Here is a 23813-nt window from a genome sequence, read left to right as displayed (position 1 = left end):
ACCCATTTGCAAACAGTTATCATTTTTCTTCCTTTCCTCTCTATCTCCACTTGCCATATTTCCTTCAGTTGTCTTAAAAAAATTCTCCTCAAGAACAATGTAACCAGAAAAAGTGAACTAAACTACAATGCTATCAATAAAAAGTATTAAATATAGAACTTATCAGTATTAAGTGTAAATTCTGAAAGATACTTAAAGTGTTTTTAAATAGCCCGAAAATTCCTTTACTTACTAGTGAGATGACCCTTTTATCTCAAAGTTTGATAGCTATTTCCTCCTCTAAAAATGGTTTATTCATGTCTTTTAACCATTTATCTATTATGTTTTCTTACCAATCTGTATGAGCTGTTTATATACACATGGCTATTATCCCATCAGATGTTTTGCAAATATTTTCATCCGTGTTTTTTTTTTTTTTTAATTTGGTTTTGGTTTTTGGTTAGTACTCTTGTTTCTTAATCATTGAAACTCATTATATTTAGTACATGACATAATAACAATAAAGTAGGAATTCAGTTGTTTCCACAAATGAGAATTGGTGAACTAATAAAGGGCTACTAAGACTTCCAGGCAAACAAGAAGGAAAGACAAGCCTCAATCTTAGTTTGTCCCTTAGAATAGGTACTTCAAAAACATATTCACAAACAACTGTAGTAGTTTCCAAGTGATTTAGAACTATTCAAAATGATGAGTCTTGTATAAGTCATGAAATGAACACTATTGTCTGGGGAGGCATAAAAATACGCAAATACAAGGTAGGTTACTCAAACCAGTAACAATGATTAAACACAAACTAATTTATACTCAGAAAATAAAAGCCTTTTTTTTTTTTAATTTTTAAGGTTTTTTCCATTTATTTTTGAGAGACAGAGAGACAGAGCATGAGCAGGGGAGGGGCAGAGAGAGAGGGAGACATAGAATCCGAAGCAGGCTTCAGGCTCTGAGCTGTCAGCACAAAGCCCGATGCAGGGCTCGAATCCACAGACTGTGAGATCATGACCTGAGCCTAAGTCGGATGCTCAACCAACTGAGCCACCCAGGCGCCCCTCAGAAAATAAAAATCTTAATGCAAGAAATAAAATTATGGAAAGTTCTTGTTTTCCCCCTTTAAAGTGATTTATTGGAAGTATGAAAAAAAGTTAGGATTATGTTTCCCTTTTATAAATATTCAGAAAACATGATTTGCCAAAGTGCGCAAAAATAATGTCTCTCTTCAATATTAGAAATTTAAAACAAGAACATTAGAGACCAAACTAAGAAAAATAATATGAAGAATGGCATAGAAAGTGATAAAACAAAAATGAAAAGCAGAGAGCTTCCCATTAAAATTATTATTATATACAATAAGTATCAATGTATATCATGAATTAAGAAAATCTGATATACAAAAATCCAAATTTACATAACGAAGTACCAGTAGGTTATTTATATTCCACAGTATTACTTGGTATGTAAAAGGATTTAATACACTTTTTCTAAACCGTCATTTTCCTCAAGAAAGTTGAATGTATAAAATTTTAATATCTCTTTGAGACAGTGATCCAAGCTTCTTCCTTGGATGATGTTACCAGTTCATACTTAGTTTCAATAACTTGTCCCTCCACAGAAAGTAGGTGCAGCCTTCTCACCAATACACTCAGAAGTACTGTGGTCACCATATATGCAAACCTAGTCAGGGAGAAAGCCGATTGGTTACTAAAGATAAACAATTACACACTTTAATTACATAGGTTGCTCATTCTCATCAGCGGTGATCATCAAAATTCTAAGTATAAACTCTGGCATCTTTCTTTTTAGTTTCCTTTCCCTATCACTCACCTCAACTCTGGACATTCCTGTGTGCCTGAGAATCCAAGCAAGGAGAAAGTTTTCATTACCGATTCATCATCAAACCGGTCTGGATCAAATCTAAAAAGAAAATTTGGGGCAGATCAAAACAGAGCTCCACTGGCATTTTATATATTTACACTATACAAACATAGGTATCTAATAAAGTCTGAAAAGGACTAAAAATAAAAACTGCTGTCAAAATTGTATTTCATTTCACCATCATGTTCTCAAACCATTAAACATATATTTAGTCTTTTTCTGCTTAATTTATTATTTCTAAACAATAGATACAAAATACATTTCTCTGGAGCCAGCAAGGGATGAAAGTGTAACTGGGTGTACATCATTCTAAAATATATAAGGCTAGGGGCGCCTGGGTGGCTTAGTCGGTTGAGCGTCCGACTTTCGCTTAGGTCATGATCTTGCGTTTCGTGGGTTCGAGCCCCACATTGGGCTCTGTGCTGACTGCCAGCTCAGAGCCTGGAGCCTGTTTCAGTCTGTGACTCCCTCTCTCTCTGACCCTCCCCTGCTCACGCCGTCTCTCTCTCTCTCTCTCTTAGAAATAAATAAAAATATTAAAAAAAAATATATATATAAGGCTAAATCACAAAAAACCACGTAATGAATTATTTAAATTTAAGAGCGTTCAAAACATTTGTGACATGAGACCATCTCATCAAGACATGAAGCATCTTACAATGCCTCTACAATTCAAATGTATTTCCTGGGAATCCTGCCTGGTTCACGCAGTTAAAACCCCTGACTCTTGATTTAGGCTCAGGTTATGATCTCAAGTTTAGGAGACTGAGTGTGGAGCCTGCCTGGGATTCTCTCTCTCCCTCTCTCTCTGCCCTGCCTCTGTTCTCTCTCTTAAAACAAAACAAAACAAAACAAAACAAAACAAAACAAAACACACAAGTGTTAAAAGATCTAAACTGGCTGATTCAGCTGGTAGAGCATAGGACCCTTGATCTTGGGGTTGTGAGTTCCAGCCCCACAGTGGGAGTTGAGATTACTTAAAAATAGGAAATAAAAGACCTAAACCATACTATGAGGAAAAAAACAATTGTTTTCATTTTCTTTTTAAAAAGTGTTAATTATCTTTCACTATTAGAATATACCAGACTTACATTACAGTCTATATAACAATTATATCAAATTTAATTGGCCTTTCCTTTTTTCTAAAGTTTTTAAAAAAAAGTTTATTTATTTTGAGAGAGAACACGAGAGGGGAGAGGCAAAAAGAGAGGCGAGGGAATCCTAAGCAGGCTCCGTTTTGTCAACATAGAGCCCAGTGTGGGGCTCAATCCCATGAACTGTGAGATCATGACCTGAGCCGAAATCAAGAGTTCAATGCTTAACCGACTAAGCCACTCTCCTTTTTAAAACAGTTTTTATGTATGCATGTATGCATGTAAGTAAGGAAGCTCTGGGGTACCTGGCTGGCTCAGTTGGAGCATGTAATTCTTGATCTCAATATTGAGTTCAAGTCCCATGTAGCATGTAGAGCTTACTTAAAGTAAAATAAAATAAAATTTTAAAAATTAAGTAATCTCTAATCCTAAGGTGAGGCTCAAACTCATGACCCTGAGACCAAGAATCACATGTTCTTCAGACTGAGCCAGGCAGGCACCCCAATTAGCATTTCCTTTTATGAACTAACTTGAAAACTAAGACCCTAAATTTTTACCTGAAAATATCTATGTTATTTTTTAATTATTTAATTTTTAATTTTATTTTTTAAATACCTGTTTTTCTATTTCTTCCCTCCCCCCCCCCATTTATTTTTGAGACAGACAGAGCACAAGAGGGGGAGAGGCAGAGAGAGAGGGAGACAGAATCAGATTCAGATTCTGAAGCAGGCTCTAGGCTCTGAGCTGTAAGCAGAGCCCAACAGTGGGCTTGAACCCATGAAGTATGAGATCGTGACCTGAGCTGAAGTCAAACACGCAACCAACTGAGCTATTCAGGCACCCCATTTTTTTTTTTTAATATTGAGAGAGAGAGAGAACACATGAGTAGGGGAAAGGGGCAGAGGGAAAGAGAATGTCAAGCAGGCTCCACACTCAGCATAGAGCCCAACATGGGGCTCAGTCCCATGACCCCAGGATCATGACCTGAGCTGAAATCAAGAGTCAGATGCTCATATGACTAAGCCAACCAGGTGCTTCTATATGTTTTTAGATTTTAAGAAAGAATCAAACTTGATTTTTCCAATTACTTTATAAAATGAAAGCCAAACTAAAAATAGTTTAATCCTAAATACTGAGGGTTTTTTTTTAGCTTTATTGAAGTATATTTAACAGATGTTATATATTTAAAGTATACAATATGATCTGATATATGTACACATTTTGAAAGAATTCCCACCCTTAAATTAATGAGCATGCCCACCTTACAGTTACTATTTTGTGTCTGTGTGGGGAGAACACTTAATTTCTACTCTCTTAGCAAATCTCAATTACACTATATAGTATTATCAAACATGGTCACATTATATACATGAGATCCACAGACCTTACTCATCTTATAACTGAAAGTTTGTACCCTTTTTACCAGCAGCTATCTTTCCCCTACCACTACTCACAGTCCCTGGCAAGGACCATTCTACTCTGTTTGACTCCCCCCTCTCCAATATTACACATTAAGTGCTACAATGTAGTTCTCTGTCTGGCTCATTTCACTTTAGTATCATGCCCTTCAGGTTCATCCTAGTTGCACAAATAGCAGGATTTCCTTCTTTTTTATGGCTCAATAATATTCCACTATATATGTCTATCTCTCTATATAGACACTTCTTTATCCATTTACCCACTGAAAGACACTTAGGTATTTTCCATACTTGTAAACAATACTGTGATATACATAAGAGTACAGACATCTCTTCAAGATGACACCATTTCCTTTGACTATATATGCAGCAAGTGCACTGCTGGATGATATGGTAGTTTTATTTTTAATTTCTTGAGGAATCTCCATACTATTTTCCACTGTGTCTGTACCAATCTACATTCACACCAACAGTACACAAGAGTTCCCTTTCACCCACATCCTTGCCAGCATGTCATCTCTTGTCTTTTTGACATCCCAACAGATGTGAGATGATCTATCACTGTGGTATATATTTGCATTTCTCTGATGAGTGATGTTAAGCACCTTCTCATGTACCTCTCAGCCATTTGCATGTCTTCTTTGGAAAAATGTCTATTTGGGTCCTTTGCACATATTTAAAATTGGATTACTCTTTTTCTGCTATTGAATCGTATGACTTCCTTAAATAGTTTGGATATTAAGCTAATATTGGATGTGTGGTTTGTAAATACCTTCTCCCATTTCATAAGTTGCTTTTTCGTATTGTTGATGGTTTATTTTACTATGCTGCTTTTTATTCTGATGTAGCCCTATATTATTTTGGCTTGTGTTGCCTTTGCATTTGGTGTCAAATCAAAAAAACCACTGCCAAGATCTATGTGAAGAATCATTCTCTGTTTTGTTCTAGAAGTTTTAGGGTTTCAACTATTACACTTAATTATTCCATTTTGAGTTGTTTTTGTGCATGGTGTATGTTAGGGGTCTAGTTTTATTCTTCTGCATATGAATATCCAGTTTTCCGAGAACCATTTATTGAAAACACTATCCTTTCCCCCATTGCATATTCTTGCCCCCTTTGTTAAAAAATAACTGACCACACATGTATGGGTTTATTTCTGGACTATGTGTCTATGTGTCTCTGATCTGTCTGTTTTTATGCTAGTACCATACTATTTCAATTACTAAAGCCTTATAATATAGTTTGAAATTAAGAAGTATGATGCCTCCAGATTTATTCTTCTTTCTCAAGACTGGTTTGGCTATTCCAGGTCTTTTGTGGTTCCACATGAATATAAAAATGGTTTATTTCTTCTTAGAAATATGAAAAATGACTTAGGATTTTGAAAAAATATTTTAACATTTTATTTTTAAGTAGTCTCTATACCCAATGAGGGGCTCAAACTTACAAACCTGAGACCAAGAGTTGCACACTCCATTGACTGAGCCTTCCAGGCACCCCAAAAATTAGGATTCTGAAAGGAACTGTCCTGAATCTGTAAATTGTTTTGACTACTAAGAACATTTCAATATTATTAATTCATCTTTTTGTAGATTTGGGTTTCCATTATTATTATTATTATTTTATTGTCAAGTTAGGTAACATACTGTAGTCTTGGCTTCAGGAGTAGATTCCCATGATTCATCACTTACATACAATACCCAGGGCTCATCCCAACAAGTGCCCTCCTATACCAATCACCCATTTTCCCCACCCTCCCAACCTCCCACTGCCATCAACCCTGTTTGTTCCCTATATTTAAGAGTCTCTTCTGGTTAGTCTCCCTCTCTATTTGTATTTTTTTGCTTCCCTTCTCATATGGTCATCTGTTAAGTTTCTCAAATTCCACATATAAGTGAAATCATATATCTGTCTCTGACTGCCTTATTTTGCTTTCAACAGTATTCTTTTTTTTTTTTAATTTTTTTTTAATGTTTTATTTTATTTCTAGGAGAGAGAGAGAGTGAGCAGGGGAGGGTCAGAAAGAGAGGGAGTCACAGACTGAAACAGGCTCCAGGCTCTGAGCTGGCAGTCAGCACAGAGCCCGACGTGGGGCTCGAACCCACGAACCGCGAGATCATGACCTAAGCGAAAGTCGGACGCTTAACCGACTAAGCCACCCAGGCGCCCCTCAACAGTATTAATTCTTGCAATCCAAAAAAATAGATTATCTTTCCTACTTCAACTACTTTCATCAATATTTTATAGTTTTCAGTGGATAGATCTTTCACCTTTGTTGAATTTATTCCTAAATATTTTACTTTATGACGTAAAAGGGATTATATAATCTTTCTTTCTGATAATTCACTGTTAGTGTATAAATATGCAACTTACTTTTGCATACTGATTTTGTGTCATGCAACTTTACTGAGTTTATTTATTAATTCTAACAGTTTTTGGCAGGATTTTTTGGGTTTACTATATATAATATGCCATCTGCAAATAGAGACATCTTTCTGATTTAGATAACCTTTTTAAAAATTTCTAACTGAAGTATAGCTGACATGTAATATTTTATTAGTTGCAGGTGTACAACATAGTGATTCGACAATAAGATACATTATGAAATGCTCACCATGATAAGTATAGTTACCATCTGTCACCATAGAAGTTATTACAGTATAATTGACTTATATTCCCTATGCTGTAGATTCCATCCCCATGACTTATTTATCTTATAAGTCTAAGTCTGTATTCTTAATCCCCTTTACCTTTTTTGTCTATCCCCTGCCAACCCCAGCAACCACAAGTTTGTTCTCTGAATTTATGAGTCCATAATTATTCTGTTTTTTAGGTTCCAATTATAAGTAAAAATCATTTGGTATTTGTCTTTCTCTAACTTATTTTACTAAGCATAATACCCTTTAGGTTCATTCATGTTTTCGCAAATGGCATGATTTCACCCTCTTTAACTGCAGAGTGTGTGTGTGTGTGTGTGTGTGTGTGTGTGTGTGTGTGTGTGTATACTACATCTTCTTTATCTATTCATCTATGAATGGACATTTGGGTTGCTTCTACATATTGGATATTATAAATATTGCTGTAATAGGGGAACCTGGGCGGCTTAGTCGGTTAAGCATCTGACTCTTGGTTTTGGCTCAGGTCATGATCTGATGGTTTATGGGATTGAGCCCTGCTTCAGGCTTTGTGCTGGCACTGTGGAGCCTGCTTGCTGAGGATCCTCTCTCTCCCTCTCTCTCTGCCCCTCCCCTGCTCACTTGCTTTCTCTCTCAAAATAAATAAACTTAAAACAATTTTTTTAAATACTGCAATAAACACAGGAGTGCATATATCTTTTCTTTAAGAAAACTAAAGGAGTATTAATTTCATTTATTAAGGAATTTGGTTTTTTAATATTAATTAAAAAATTTTAATTCAGTATAGTTAACATATAGTGTTGTATTAGTTTCAGGTGTGCAATACAGTGATTCAACAATTCCATATATTACGTAGTGCTCATCAAGATAAGTGTACTCTTAATCCCCTTCTATATTTCACCCATCCCCTTTAACTTCCCTCTGGTAAAAATCTGTTTGTTTTCTTTAGTCAAGAGTCTAGTTGTTGTTGTTTTTTTTTTTAATTTTTAAATGTTTACTTATTTTTGACAGAGAGACAGAGTACGAGCTTGACAGGGAGGAGTAGCGAAGGGGACAGAATCCAAAGCAGGCCCCAGGCTCCGAGCTGTCAGCACAGAGCACTACGTGGGGCGTGAACCCAAGAACCATGAGATCATGACCCAAGGCGAAGTTGGACGCCCAACCGACTGAGCCACCCAGGCACCCATGCAAAACTAGACTTTTGGGGCGAATGGGTGGCTCAGTCGGTTGGGCGTCCAACTTTGCCTTGGGTCATGATCTCACAGTTTTTAAGTTCGAGCCCCGTGTCAGGATCTGTGCTGACAGCTCAGAGCCTGGAGCCAGTTTTGGATTCTGTGTCTCCTGCTCTCTCTTCTTTCCTGCTCATACTGTCTCTCTCCCAAAAGTAAATAAATATTTAAAAAAGAGAGTCTAGTTTTTGGTTTATGTCTTTTTTGTCACCTTTGTTTATTTGTTTTGTTTCTTAAATTCCACATATGACTGTAATCATATTGTATGTCTTTCTCTGACTGACTTATTTCACTTAGCATTATACTTTCAAGATCCATCCATGTTGTTACAAATGGCAAGATTTTGTTCTTTTTATGGTTGAGTAATATTGCATTGTATATGTATACCATATTTTCTTTATCCATTCATCTACTGATGGACACTTGTGCTGCTTCCATACCTTGGTTAGTGTAAATAATGCTGCTATAAACAGAGGGATACATATATCTCTCTGAATTACTGTGTTTATATTCTTTGGGTAACTACCCAGTAGTGGAATTACTGGATCATACGGTAGTTCTTTTTTAAATCTTTTGAGGAACCTCCATGTGCTCTTCCACAGTGGCTGCACAGTTTACAGTACCAACAACAGTGCAAGAGGGTTCTTTTCTCTCCACATCTTTGCCAACAGGTGCTGTTTCTTGAGTTTTTGATTTCAGCCATCCTGACAGGTGTGAGGTGATATCTCATTGTGGGTTTTGATTTGCATTTCCTGATGAGTGATTTTGAGCATCTTTTCATGTGTCTGTTGGCCATCTGTATGTCTTCTTGGGGGAAATATCTGTGCATTTCTTCTGCCCATTTTTTATTCTTTTAAAAAGATTTATTATTATTTTTTTAATGTTTGAGAGAGGGAGAGAATCCCAAGCAGGCTCCACAGTGTCAGCACAGGAGACTGACATGGGACTCAATCTCACGAACCGTTGAGATCATGTCCTGAGCTGAAATCAAGAGTTGGACACTTAACCAAATGAGCCACCCAGGTGCCCCTTCTGCCCATTTTTTGACTATTTGGGTTTTGGGTGTTGAGTTGTGGAAGTTTTTTATGTATTTTAGATACTAACCCTTTATCAGATATGTCATTGGCAAATAACTCTCCCATTCAGTAAGTGTTCTTTTTAGTTTGTTGTTTCCTTTGCTGTGCAGAGGTTTTTATTTTGATGTAGTCCCAATAGTTTACTTTTGCTTTTGTTTCCCTCGCCTCAGAAGACGTATTTAGGAGGAGCTGCTACAACCAATTTCAGAGAAATCATTGCCTATGCTCTCTTCTAGAACTTCTATAGTTTCAGGTCTCATATTTAGGTCCTTAATCCATTTTCAATTATTTTTGTGTATGGTGTAAGAAAGAGGTGGTCCAGTTTCAGGATGCCTAGGTGGCTCAGTTGGTTAAGTGTCCATCTTCGGGTCAGGTTATGATCTCGCTGTTCTTGAGTTCAAGTCTCATGTTGAGCTCTATGCTGACAGCTCGGAACCTGGAGCCTGCTTCAGATTCTGTATCTCCTTCTCTCTCTGCCCGTCCCCCATTCACACTCTGTCTCTATCTCTCAAAAATGAATAAATGTTTTTTTAATGTTTTACTTATTTCTTAGAGAGAGAGAGAGAGAGAGACAGAGACAGAGACAGACAGTGTGAGCAGGGGAGGGTCAGAGAGAGAGGGAGACACAGAATCTGAAACAGGCTCCAGGCTCTGAGCTGGCTGTCAACACAGAGTCTGGCACGGGGCTCGAAACCATGAAACATGAGATCATGACCTGAGCTGAAGTCAGACGCTTAACCGACTGAGCCACCCAGGTGCCCCAAAAATGAATAAATGTTTTTAAAAAAATTTAGAAAGTGGTCCAGTTTCATTCTTTTGCATATAGCTGTCCAGTTTTCCCAACACCATTAATTGAAGGGACTGTCTTTCCCCACTGTGGTTATTCTTACCTCCTTTATTATAGATTAAGTGATCACATAAATATGAATTTATTTGTCTCTCAGTTTTGTTCCATTGATCAATGTGCCTAATTTTGTGCCAGTACCATACTGTATAGATTACTACAACTTTGTACTGTAACCTCAAATCTGGGATTGTGATACCTCTAGCTTTGTCAGCTTTGTCTTCTTTTTCAAGACTACTTTGGCTATTTTGCTATTTGTCATTCCATACAACTTTTGGGATGATTTATTCTAGTTCTGTGAAAAACATTACTGTTTTTTTTTTTAAAGATAAAAAATTTTTTTTACTGTTTATTTTTTGAGTGAGAGAGAGAGGGAGAGGGAGAGGGAGAGGGAGAGAGAGAGAAATTGTGAGTGAGGAAGGAGCAGAGAGAGAGGGAGACATAGAATCCAAAGCAGGCTCCAGGCTCTGAGCTGCCAGCATGGGGCTCAAACTCACAGACTGTGAGATCATGACCTGAGCTGAAGTCAGATGCTCAACTGAGAAAGCCACCCAGCTTTTTAAAGATTTTTTTAAAGTAATCTCCACACCCAGCATGGGGATTGAACTCACAACCATGAGCTAAGAGTCACACACTCCACCAACCAAGCCAGTCAGGTGTCCCATTACTGGTATTTTGATAGGTACTGAATTAGATTGCTTTGGTTAGTATAGGCATTTTAATAGTATTCCTCCAGTCCATGAGCATGATATACCTTTCTATTTATACATGTCATCTTCAATTTCCTTCATTAGTGTCCTACAGTTTTCAGAGTATTAGGTCCTTCACTCCTTGATTAAATTTATTCCTAGGTTTTAGTTTTTTTGTGTTTTTTTTTTTTTTTTTTTTTTTTTGTATATGGGATTGTTTTCTTAATTTCTCTTTCTGGTAGTTCATTATTAATGTACAGAAATGCTATGGATTTTGTATCCTGAAACCTTACTGAATTCATTTATTAGTTCTAACAGTTTTTTGATGGAGTGTTTAGGTTTTCTATATATAACATCATGTCATCTGAAAACAGCAAGTTTTATTTTTTCCTTACCAATCTGGATGCCTTTTATTTGTTTTTCTTGTCTGACTGCTGCAGCAAGGGCTCCCAGCACTATGTTGAATATAAGTGTGAGACTGAACATCTTTGTCTGTTGTTGTTGTTTTTTAACATTCGTTTATTTTTGAGAGAAAGAGACAGCATGAGCAGGAAAGGGGCAGAGAGAGAGGGAGACACAAAATTCAAAGCAGGCTCCAGGCTCTGACCTGTCTGCATGGAGCCCGATGCGGGCCTCGAACTCAAGAGCCGCGAGATCATGACCTGAGCTGAAGTTGGATGCTTAACCAACTGAGTCACCCAGGTGCCCCTGTCCTGTTCTTGATCTTAGAGGGAAAGCTCTCTGTTCTTCACCACTGAGGATGATGTTGGCTGTAGGTTTGTCCTATATGGACTTTATTATGTTGAATTATGTTCTTTGGCTACTCAAGGTCTTTTGTCATTTCATACAAATTTTAGGATTATTTGTTCTAGTTCTGTGTAAAATACTATTGGTATTTTGATTATGAATTGCATTTTGTTAATGTGGAAGCAGTCAAGCCCCCTACAGAGAAAGACTGGAAGATGGGCATTTGCCCACCTCCTTTGGATTGAACTCTGGGGGCTAGCCACAGTAACTACCTGCATGCCTATTAACAACTACTTTGTTTGCTACTGTCCTGTCGAAATTATGAATACAAGACTCCATGCTATCACAGGTAATTTGGGACATGTCCCTCAAATAGCAGCTGTAAGAGTTAGGGCACTAAATGTGTGCAAATAGTCTTCTAACTTGGTTCTATTGTTGGAGTAAATCCGAGTTGGGGTCAGGTCACACCCACTTGCTCCCCTAGGCCATTACTCGAAGATGTGTGCTAACTAAAAGCTGGAGCCTCAGGCAGCAGCTTTTAAAATTTCCAGTCAACCTCCTTTCTCTGTGCTGTGCCCTAGGGGAAAAGCCACAGCAAGTGTTTGTGCTCCCATCTTGCACCATTAAGAATGCTTCTTTGGGGGAGAAAAATCTGCTTCTTTGGTATAAGCCTATGGGACTCATAAGCACAAGCCCTGGTGGCTTTCAGAGCTAAATGTTTTGGAAACCCAAATCTCAGGTGAGAGTCTTCAACTGGGGGCAGTAGTAATACAGTCCAAACCCTCCGATTCTCAGGGAGAAGCTGGCAGTTGGGGGTTCCCTCCTGATTATATAGCACTGTGCTAGGGGTAGGTTTAGGCAAGAGTGTGCCTCAGTCTTTCCTACATGTTTTAATGCGGATATTTTCTCATCTGCCTGATTGTGTAGGAGGAACTCAGCTAATTTCTGGAGTTCTCTCAGAGGGAATTGCTCCATGCATAGCAACACAGAGTGTGTCCATGGGAGGACGGAAATTCAGGAGCCTGCTAAGTCACCATCTTGGTCCCAGTCTATACTGAGGGTTTGACATTTGTCTTCATTCTTTTCAGTTTAGAATTTTGTATTAGACTGTTTTTTTAAAGTTGATAATATTTCATCCTTTACTACAGAGTAGTATTTACATTATTATCCATTTAAATCATAGAATTTGACCCAGGTTTTTCTTGCTCTGACATATTGCCAATATGGTAACGGTAATAATGTATTTCTATGCATTTCTTTTTATAAATAAATAATATCCAGACATTTTTCTATAGGGAGAATATGTTAACATCAGTTACTCAAAAATAAAACTAAGAACCATAACGAACTACCACCACATACCTATTAGAACTCATATAAAAAACAGCGAAAATAGTCAGTGTTACTGAGGCTGCAGAGAAGCTGAATCTCTCAAACAGTGCTGGTGAGAATCCCTGAAAAACAGCCTGGCAGTTTCTTGCAAAACTAAACAAGCACGAGCCGTATGACCCAGCAAGTGCACTCTTGGGCATTTATCCCAAGGAAATGAAGCTCTATGTTCACACAAAAACCCTTACATGAATGTTCAAAGCAGCTTCATTACCAAAACAACCCAAATGTTCTCCAGTGGGTAAAAAGGTTGAAAAATTCTGGTATATCCATATAACAGAATAATACTATGCAGTCCTAAAACAATAGGAAACATACTACGTTGACCACAAGAGCATTACATTTAGGGACACCTAGGTGGCTCAGCTGCTTAAGTGTCCAACTCTTGAATTCGCTCTGGTCACAATCCCAGGGTTGTGGAATCAAGGCCCATGTCAGGCTCCATGCTGAACATGGAGAATGCCTAAGATTCTCTCTCCTCTCTCTTTGCCCTTCCCCCTGCTCACACTCACGCTCTATTTCTCTCTCAATAAATAAATAAGTAAACATTGAAAACAAAGAAGTGACAACAGGAGAAACAAAGAGAAGCAGATAGTGGATTCATCAACAGAAGAGATAAAAAGAAGGCAATGGCTTTTTTATATCACTGTCACATATTAAGTTTTCTTCTCAAAACGTGGAAAAGGAATGCAAACCATGCAAACACATAAAAATCAATAATCACAAGGATAAAGAAAAATATTTCATACTTGTGTGGTGATGGCCAACTACTGGGATCCTGAAGTACCACACCAAGGGCATAAAGAACAAGAGTCTGCAAAAAAAATTACTCTAGTTAGTAAAGGCCTAACAGAGATGAAGTGACTGCCAGAAAGCAACTCATCCTAAATGCTCTTTTAATACTGATAATGAACACAGAATAAAAATAGAAAATAAAAGAAGAAAACACAGGCCATGATTTTGGTGATTTTATAGCGGGGAAGGCCTCACTAACTATGTCAAAATCTGCAAGTCATAAAGGAATAACAGATTTAACTATGAAAATTTAAAAACTGCATCCAGTTAAAACAAAACAGACCAAAATCACCAGTGAAAGATAAATAATAAGAAAAACACATTTCCTATATAATTGACTGTTAGCATGTACAATACACAGAAAGATGTTTAAGCTCACTAGAAAGAAGAGTAAGTTACAAGCGCATAACTCACAAAAAGAAATACAAACTGTTAAATATGTATGAAAAGCTGCTCAATCTCTCCAATGATCAGGGAAAAGCAAAGTAAAATAATGAGATAGTGTTTCATATAAGAAATGTGTAAAAAGTTCCTAAATCCTGAAGTGGTAAAGATTCATACGCTGTTGCTAAAAATATAAATTGTTTTTTAGAGGGCAACTTAAATTTAATATACATAAGCACTTTGACCCCAAAACTCTATTTCTAAGACTCTACTCAATACCTATACAAGTATACAATTTGTAACAACAACAAAAAAATGATGTCAATCTAAATTTCCACCGATGGGGACTGCTTAAATAAACTATAACACACTCATACAATGGAATACTATACATCCATTAAAAATAATGAATTGGATCTGTATTAAGTATCAGTTGTACTAATAGCCATGATACACTTAATTAAAGAAGCAAATTAACGAAGGATATGTGAAAAACAACCTTTCACATATAAATTCAATTTTTAAAACACACACATATATGTATATTACACATACAGAGTAATATACATACATAGAAAAAGATATACAAAAATACACACTAAAGTATTAGCAGTAGTACACATGAGGAAGGAAGCCTTTCTACTGTTTAGACTTTAAAACAGCATATATTATTATCATTTAAAATAATTGTGTCTTTATTTTAATTTTTTTAAATTAAAGAGAGAGAAAGAACAAGCACACATGGAGAAGGGGCCCAAAGTAGGAAAGAAAGAAAGAATCCCAAGCAGGGTCGACACTGTCAGTACAGAGCACAACGCAGGCTTGAACCCTTGAACCATGAGATCATGAGCTGAACCGAAGTCAGACCTTAACCAACTGAGCCACCCAGGCACCCCGTGTCTTTGATTTAATAATAGGTATCATTTATTGGACGTTTTAAACTATAGGATTTAAAAATACACACTAAAAGAGTTATAAAGACCAAGTAAGTAAGTCAGTAAAGTAAGTATACCAAATGTTTCTTACCTCTCTAGGAATAATAAATTTGTCAACCTTTCCTTCAATATCTTGAAGCCGGGCAGAAACAGGGGTCAGTTTGGCAGTCCGAACAGTTTCACAAAGTACTTGCCGACAATATCTGTTTAAAAAAAAACATTTTTACAGATCTTTACTCTGGGAGAGGCAGTTTGAGATGTACATACATTTAAAAATATCATTCAACAACTTTAATAATCTTCCTGATTTGAAGTAGTCACATCGTAATTCTAATTTGTTTGAAAATAAGTTATGTATTAGAGGTATATAAAATCCAGGTAGGTATAAATTTAAACAAATGAAAACCACCTTAAAAGTACCAGAAGAAAACTCAAAACAATATTTTTATTTGAGTACAAAAGTCTTTTATTTTTAAAATGAAGGATTAATAAATTTAACAAAGAACTCTCCTACTCAAAAATCATAAAAATATTGACACAAAGACAGAAACCACAAAGAAAAATACAAATAATCCGAATATGGAAATTTTTTAAACTTATTTACAATTGTAAGCACTACTGGAAAACAACTAGGAAAAATATTTTCAAAATGTGTAATAGCTCTTTAAAAATCCACAATTATTGGGGCATCACTCAAGTGTCCAACTTTTTTTTTTAATTTTTTTAAATAATTTATTTATTCTTGAGATAGAGAGAGACAGAGCATGAGTGGGAGAGGGGCAGAGAGGGAGGGAGACACAGAATCTGAAACAGGCTCCAGGCTTTGAGCTGCCAGAACAGAACCTGATGCAAGGCTTGAACCCATGAACCACGAGATAGTGACCTGAGCTGAAGCTGGACGCTTAACCAACTGAACCACTCAGGCGCCCCAAGTGTCCAATTCTTGATTTCAGCTGGGGTCATGATCTCATGGTCATGAGATCGAGCCCTGAGTGGGGCTCTGCACTGGGCATGGAGCATGCTTGAGATCCTTTCTCTCCTTCTCCCACTCCCTCTGCCCCACTCCCACTCCTGCGCTCACTCTCGCTCTTGCTCTCTCCACCTAAAATTAAATAAATAAATAAATATTTAAAAAATAGATAATTAAAATCATCAAACACCCTAACAAAAATATGGACAACTATAAAAAAGGAATTCACATACAACAAAATACAAATGTTTTGGAAATATATGAAGTGATGCTCAGCCTCCTTAACAGTGGAAAAATCACCAATTATAGTAATTTTTTTTACTTGACAGATTAGCAAAGATGAAATAGAACGATATTAGACAATACTAATAAAAAATGGGGAAAAAAAGGGTCCTGTGTGGCTCAGTGGGTTGACTTTGGCTCAGGTCATGATTTCATGGTTCATGAATTCAAGTCCCACATCGGGCTCACTACTATCAGTGTAAAGCCAGCTTAAGAACCTCTTTTTCTCTGCCCCTCCATCACTTGGGTACACGCTCTCTCTCTCTCTCTCAAAAATAAATAAAATTTTTTAATGGGGAAAAGACATTTATATCCAGTTGTTGGAAGTATAAATTGGTACAACCTTTATGAAGGGTAACTTGGCAATGTAAAAAAATATTAAGTGTGGGGGTGCCTGGGTGGCTCAGTTGGTTGAGCATCTGACTTCGGCTCAGGTCATGATCTCACAGTTCGTGGGTTCAAGCCCCGTGTCCGGCTCTGTGCTCACAGCTAGCTCAGAGCCTGGAGCCTATTTGAGATTCTGTATCTCCCTCTCTCTTTGACCCTCTCCTGCTCATGCTGTCTCTTTCTCAGAAATAAATAAAACATTAAAAATATTTTTAAAAAATTAAGTGTACAACACAATTAGAATAAAAGCTAAAATGTATTGAAATCCTCCTATAAGCCAGTTCTATTAAATACTTTCTATGCACTATCTCGCTTAATCCTTATTTAAGCTTCATGGATGCTACTATTATTTTAATTTTACAGATTTTTAGAAATGAGGCAATTATTTAAGATCAACATGGCAGGGAAGTGGTATCAACAAGATTCAAACCTAGGACTGTCTTAGTTCACAGCCCCTAATTATAAATACTAAGCTACTGTATATATCCTTCAATAATAATCTCATTTCTAGGACTTTATTACTAGAAACAATAGAAACTTTATTAGTAGAATATTAACAAAAATGCAAGTGTAGGAAAGTTGACTGTTTATAATATCTAAAAACAACAAAAACGAAAGAACTAAATCCTTCCTTCCCTCTTTGAACATTTATTAGGTACCTACAACATTAGAAGCACCATGTTAGATAGTGAGCTACAACAGGGAACAAGACAGATACTCATAAAGGGATTCAAAGTCTAACTGGCAGGGAAAGCTAGGGACATCAAGGATGACAATTTAAAAAGCAAAGTAATGGTTATGATAAAGGAAGTTCAGGGTTTTGGATAACACCTGGCAGGAGCACCTAACTAAAAGAAAGGACTTTGTGGAGAAATAAGCATTTTAGGCTGAGACCTGCAGGAAAAAAATAAATAAATAACCCAACAAACTGGAGTTAGCTAGAAGACAAAGGAAGAGAGAATCTAGATAAAGGAGTAGTCTGCAAAAGCCAGAAGATAAGAAAGGCTACTGCGGCTTTGCAGAAACTAAAGAATTTCAATATAGTTAAATCCTAGATATGAACAGGCACAAATAATAAGAGAAAAGATGGAAGAGGAATACAAGACCCAGCTGTTAGAATGCATCATAAGCTAAACTGGTGAGTTTAAATGTTATCTTAAGGGCAACCAGATGTCCCTGAAGGATTTTAAATTAGAGAGTCATCTGCCCAGATACAGACTCCCCAGATATAAAAAAATCACTAGCACAGTGATTCTCAAACATTAGAATTAGAACACATTAGAATCATCTGAGTAGCTTTTGAAAACTTCTCATGTCTGGAGATTGTTGGTATGGAAATTGGTCCTTAGGTTATCTGTATGTTAAAAGCACCCAAAGTATTTACAGTGTGTAGTCACAGACCCCAGTAGCAATTTGGAAAATGGATTGGAGGGAAGCAAGATCCAAGGCTGTTGAATATCCCAGGCAAGTTGATGGTGGTCGAATAGAGTGGGGACAATGAAAAGAACTAAAATTAAACTTCCAAATAAAAGTTGTTTGGAAATTACAAGCAACAAACCTAATAACTGATTGGGTGTGGAGGAGTTATAGATATAAAAATACTGTCCACTAAATATTTAGAGAAAAAATGGAATTCACAGAAGAATTATATTTTTACATTTTAAAATATTTTGAATTTTTTAATTTTAAATATATATGTATATATGCATAGAAAAATCTGGAAAAATAGTAAAGATAGTTAACAATTGTTATCTCTTAAGGGTACACTTACAAAAAACCTTCACCTTCTAGTTATACATTTCTGTATTATAAAAACTTCAAAAGACAATTACATATTACTTTATTTTTTTTAATTTATTTTTTTAAATTTATTTCTAGGAGAGAGAGAGAGAGACAGTGTGAGCAGGGGAGGGTCAGAGAGAGAGGGGGACACAGACTCCGAAATAGGCTCCAGGCTCTGAGCTGGCAGTCAGCACAGAGCCCGACGTGGGGCTCAAACCCACGAACCGCGAGATCATGACCTAAGCGAAAGTTGGACGCTTAACCGACTAAGCCACCCAGGCGCCCCTAATTACATATTACTTTAAAGATGAAAGGGTTATGGGTGCCTAGGTGGCTCAGTCAGTTAAGTGTCTGACTTCAGCTCAGGTCATGATCTCATGGTTCATGAGTTTGAGCACCACATGGGGCTCAGAGCCTGGAGTCTGCTTCAGATTCTGGTTCTCTCTCTCTGCCCCTTCTCTACCCACATTCTCTCTCTCACTCTCTCAAAAATAAACATTAAAAAAATGAAAAAAATAAGATTAAAGGATTGTATTTAATGTAATAAATAAAACTTCCAACATTTTGAAAAATTTGTAAAATAAGTCTCCCTATCTTCTTTTCTATAGTTGAAAGAGGCTCCAAGGTAGGGTTGGTTTCCTGCTATCCAGACTTAGACTTCAACAACCTAAGCAGTCACAGCTGCTATTTAAAAAAATATTTTTAATTAAGGTATTTTTTATTTTATTTTATTTATTTATTTTTTTAAAGGTTTTATTTATTTCTAGGAGAGAGAGAGACACAGCATGAGCAGGGGAGGGTCAGAGAGAGAGGGAGTCACAGACTGAAACAGGCTCCAGGCTCCGAGCTGGCAGTCAGCACAGATCCCGACGCGGGACTCGAACCCACGAACCGCGAGATCACGACCTGAGCGAAAGTTGGACGCTTAACCGACTAAGCCACCCGGGCGCCCCTAAGGTATTTTTTTAATAGTTTATTTATTTTTGAGAGAGAGAGAGACAGAGCATGGGGGAGGAATAGAGAGAGGGAGACACAGAATTCAAAGACAGGCTGCAGGCTCTGAGCTGTCAGCACAGAGCCCGATGCAGGGCTCGAACCCATGAACCATGAGATCTGACCTGAGCCGAAGTCAGATGCTTAACCAAATGAGCCACCCAGGTGCCCCTAATTAAGGTATTATCTACATATAAAAATTCATCTATCTTACCTGTACAATTTAATGAATTTTAGTCATTGTGTATAATTGTCTAACCATAACCACGCACAAGCAAAATACAGAACAGTTTCCGAACTCTAAAAACTTTTCTTTCTCCCTCCTAGTTGATCCTTGCCCTATTCCTGGTCCCAGACAACCACTGATCTATTTTCTAAGACTGTAGTTTTTTGCCTTTTCTAGAATTTCACCCTAATGAGATCATATTGTATGCATATTGTATGTGCTTGACTTCTTTCGCATAATAGAATCACATTTATCCACATTGTTATATACATATTAATATCATACTACTTTTTACTACTTGGTAATACTTCAAGGTATAGACATAACACAATTCATTTATCTATTCACCAGTTGATCAACATCTGGACTGCTTCTAGTTTTTTGCTATCATGAATAATATTGCTATGAACAATGGCATAAAGTTCTCTATGTGGACATATTTTTTCATTTCTCTTGAGTAAATGCCTTGGAGAATTTTTGGGTTGTATGGTTAAGTATATGTTTAACTGCCACACTGTTTTCCAACAAGACTATACCATTTTGCATTCCCATCAATTAGGTATGAATGTTCCACTTACTTAAACATTGCTGATACTACTTTATATAGTTTAATGTTAAGGTTTCCCAGAACTACCTTATGTTTTTTTTTTGCTTTTTTTTAAGAGAGAGAGTGTGAGTGGGGGAGAGAAGCAGAGGGAGAGAGAGAGAAAGAGAGAGAATCACAAGTGGGCTCCACACTGAGCACTGAACTAAAATCAAGATTTGGATGCTCAACCAACTGGGCCACCCACGCATGCCTACCTTACAATTTTAAAGAGCAAATTAAATTACATAACAAAATCTGTATGTAAAAATCTTAAGTCCTATAAAAATATATACCTTTCCTACGGGGCGCCTGGGTGGCTTAGTCGGTTAAGCGTCCGACTTTCGCTTAGGTCATGATCTCGTGGTTCGTGGGTTCAAGCCCCGCGTCAGGCTCTGTGCTGACTGCCAGCTCAGAGCCTGGAGCCTATTTCAGAGTCTGTATCTCCCTCTCTCTCTGACTCTCGCCTGCTCATGCTGTCTCTCTCTCTCTCCTAGAAATAACTGAAAAATATTAAAAAATATATATATATATACCTTTCCTAGATATTATCATTAGCTTTAAATAAGCTGGTTAAACCAATTGAGGGGTGCCTGCGTGGCTTAGTTGGTTAAGTGTCCAACTTAAGCTCAGGTCATGATCTCACAGTTTTTGAGTTCAAGCCCTGCGTTGCTCTGTGCTGACAGCTCGGAGCCTAGAGCCTGCTTCAGATTATTCTGTCTCCCTCTCTCTGTGCCCCTTCCCAGCTCACACTCTGCTTCTCTCTCTCAAAAATAAACAAACATTAAAAAAATTTTTAAAAAGAGATAGTTAAATCAATTCAAATTTACCTTTTAATCATCTCCTCTTCTTTTTACTGTATTCTTACCTGAGCCGCTCAATTTTCTCTGGAGTAATAGGTTCCTTTCCAAAAACTTGGTCTATCTCTTCATAAAGTTTTTTCTGAACCTCTTCAGAGGTGGTTAAAAAACAGATTGCCCAGGTGCACACTAAGTAAAAATTTATATTAATAACAATGAAAATAGCTAATTCATAGTTTGGGTACTATTACTATTTTTTTCCTGTATTTTCCTTTTTTCTGATAGGGAAGATACATAAATGCTACCAAAAAAATAAAACAAGATTGTTCACAGAATTTGTACTTCATTGAACAGAACATGAATATTTATAGAACATTCCTAAAGAGATAGTACAATCTGGAAAATTTCTTTCTTAAAAACTGGCAAGTAACTGAGACCAAAAATGCATTTTACCAAAGTAAAAATAGTAACGATAATAAATAAACTTCACATCTGGAGGAGTGTTAAATGTTGACAAATTTAATAGATTTTCTGGTTCATCCAACCTTGTGTAATAAAAATAATGATTTATCAGTTTACTCAGGAGCCCTAATTAAATGATTCATACAAATCAAAGTAGCAGGAGATTTACTTATAAATCAATATTCTAAATTTTTACTTGTAATGGTAGAATAACTGGCTCAAAACTTAGTACCAGTTATTGCTTAGGACAGTGGCTCTCAAAAACCACCCAGGAATTGGTTGATAGCACAATCCCACATTCACAGATTCTGATTCAACATAAGATTTAGGGTGGAGTCCATGCATGTGTACTTCTAACAAATAACACAATTATTTTGATGAACACCAAGATTGGAAGATTATTAAACTTATGGGCTTATTTTTGCTTAAAATGGCTTATAGATTATATTCACTGAGGAAATGGAAAGGTAAGAAAATCACATGAGAGAACATAAAATAGAGGTAATAAGAGTAATTATATTTCCTTTAGAAATCCACCGGCATTGTAACTATTCGAAGAATGGAACCATTTAGATATATAATACATTTTGCCCTAGATTATGCTTGAGATGACTCTGTCTATACTACTTTTTCTATGTCAAGTACTTTCAAAAATACATTAAGTAGTTTCTACTTCTACTTATTAATTATCTCTTTCTTGATCTAAGGGCTATCTTAAATTTGTTTCAAAGTTACTTTTTAAAAAATGTTTGCCTAATTCACATATTATTCACAATTCCTATTCCTGGAAAGGACAAAATTCACTTTCTGTACTAACCACTAAAATTAATAGCTGCCTGGTACTCACTTTTTTAAAAATTTATTCACATCCAGAGTTTGTAAAGGGCATATGAGTAACTGCCTGTCCTTAGCTTTTTCCTACAAAAACTTCTTTAGTAGAGCTTTTGAGTGAACTACAGAATTTCTACTTCAAAAGTTATATGAAAACTTGTACATACAGGGTACAATATGTACGTAATTGTATAATATATAGTAATAAGCAACACTGAAAGATTTAGTACAAGGTTAGCACACAGTAGGCATTCATAATACCCTGTATTAGTATGTTATCACTTAAACTTAATATAATTGTATAAGCTTAATAATCTCAAACATTGGTTCTTTTGTAGAACTCCATCAAAAAGTATGACTAAGCACAACTTAAAAATAAGATTTTAAGACACTGAATGTTTTTTAATTACGATATTGAACCAAAGACACAACTGTATATTTGAGAGATACCTGGGATATCATTTAGAGCTAACCTTTTATTTTAGAAAAGGAAAAAATCCTGAGGCAAGTATCTTGCTCAAGGCTAATTAGTAATAAAGGAAGGACTTTAAAGTTTCCTGCCTATCTTGATTCTCAAAACCTTTAGAGGTACCTTAAAAAATAATCAACCCATGTGCAAAGAAACAGTGAGTGATAGGCTGAAATTTCCCCTAAAAACTGCAATATGATTAAAACATTACCTTGACTTTGGAAATGGTCACTTTTTCTGCTCTGTATCCAGAGCACAACCAATTTAGATTTTTTTGAACATCTTTAGCAAAGATATATTTTAATGTAGTACATTTTTAAATGTTTATTTTCATATTTGAGAGAAATAGTGTGAGTAGAGAGAGAGAACGGGTGAACAGGGGAAGGGCAGAAAGAAGGGAAGAGACGGCGGGGAGGGGGAGCAGGCTCCATGCTGAGGGTAGAGAGCCCCATGTGGGCCTCAGGATGTGGGGCTCAGGCTGGAACTCAGGAACTGTGAGATCAAGACTTGAGGTCAGATGCTTAACCAACTAAGCCACCCAGGTGCCCCTAATGTAGTAAATATTTAAAACAAGTACTTTTTAAAAAAGTTCAATACATTATTTTTGACACATTTGACCTAAATTCCGTTTATTCTATATTACCTAGACATCTCTCTAAATGTCAAAAATTTTATAAGAAAATTGTATGGGAACTTTATATTTTGAATCACTGTTTTTTAAAAAAGTTGTAAATGAAATCCTTCAAAATGAACATAAATTTTTTCTATTTATTTCAAATTGATATTTTAATACTTGAACATTTTATATTAGTATATTTTTAGAAACACACACAAATATTTATAAATACCATATGAACTAATGGTACTCTGCTAAACCCAAATACAGTAAGGAAACAGAAACATATCACACACTTTAGAATTTT

The 23813-nt window shown here is 36.4% G+C and overlaps 1 protein-coding gene across 1 annotated transcript in view; it reads right to left on the bottom strand.

Annotated features, from left to right (window-relative positions):
* Window positions 1-1018: 1018 nt before the first annotated feature.
* Window positions 1019-23813, bottom strand: part of LOC120224361 (cytochrome P450 20A1) — a 58747-nt gene continuing 35952 nt past the window's right edge. The window contains exons 9-13 of the mRNA XM_039222605.1: window positions 21197-21317; window positions 15197-15308; window positions 13741-13805; window positions 1819-1908; window positions 1019-1668 (exon numbers count right to left, since the gene is read on the bottom strand). Coding sequence (XP_039078536.1) covers window positions 1518-1668; window positions 1819-1908; window positions 13741-13805; window positions 15197-15308; window positions 21197-21317 — 539 coding nt within the window. The 3' untranslated portion in view covers window positions 1019-1517. The remainder of the gene's footprint in view (window positions 1669-1818; window positions 1909-13740; window positions 13806-15196; window positions 15309-21196; window positions 21318-23813) is intronic.

This window comes from Hyaena hyaena, unplaced genomic scaffold (genome assembly GCF_003009895.1).
Source record: "Hyaena hyaena isolate Hyena2069 unplaced genomic scaffold, ASM300989v1 scaffold_1166, whole genome shotgun sequence".
In the NCBI taxonomy this organism is placed as follows: Eukaryota; Metazoa; Chordata; class Mammalia; order Carnivora; family Hyaenidae; genus Hyaena; species Hyaena hyaena.
Note: the sequence above shows the minus strand (reverse complement) of the source record. Positions and strands in the feature narration are given on the sequence as shown.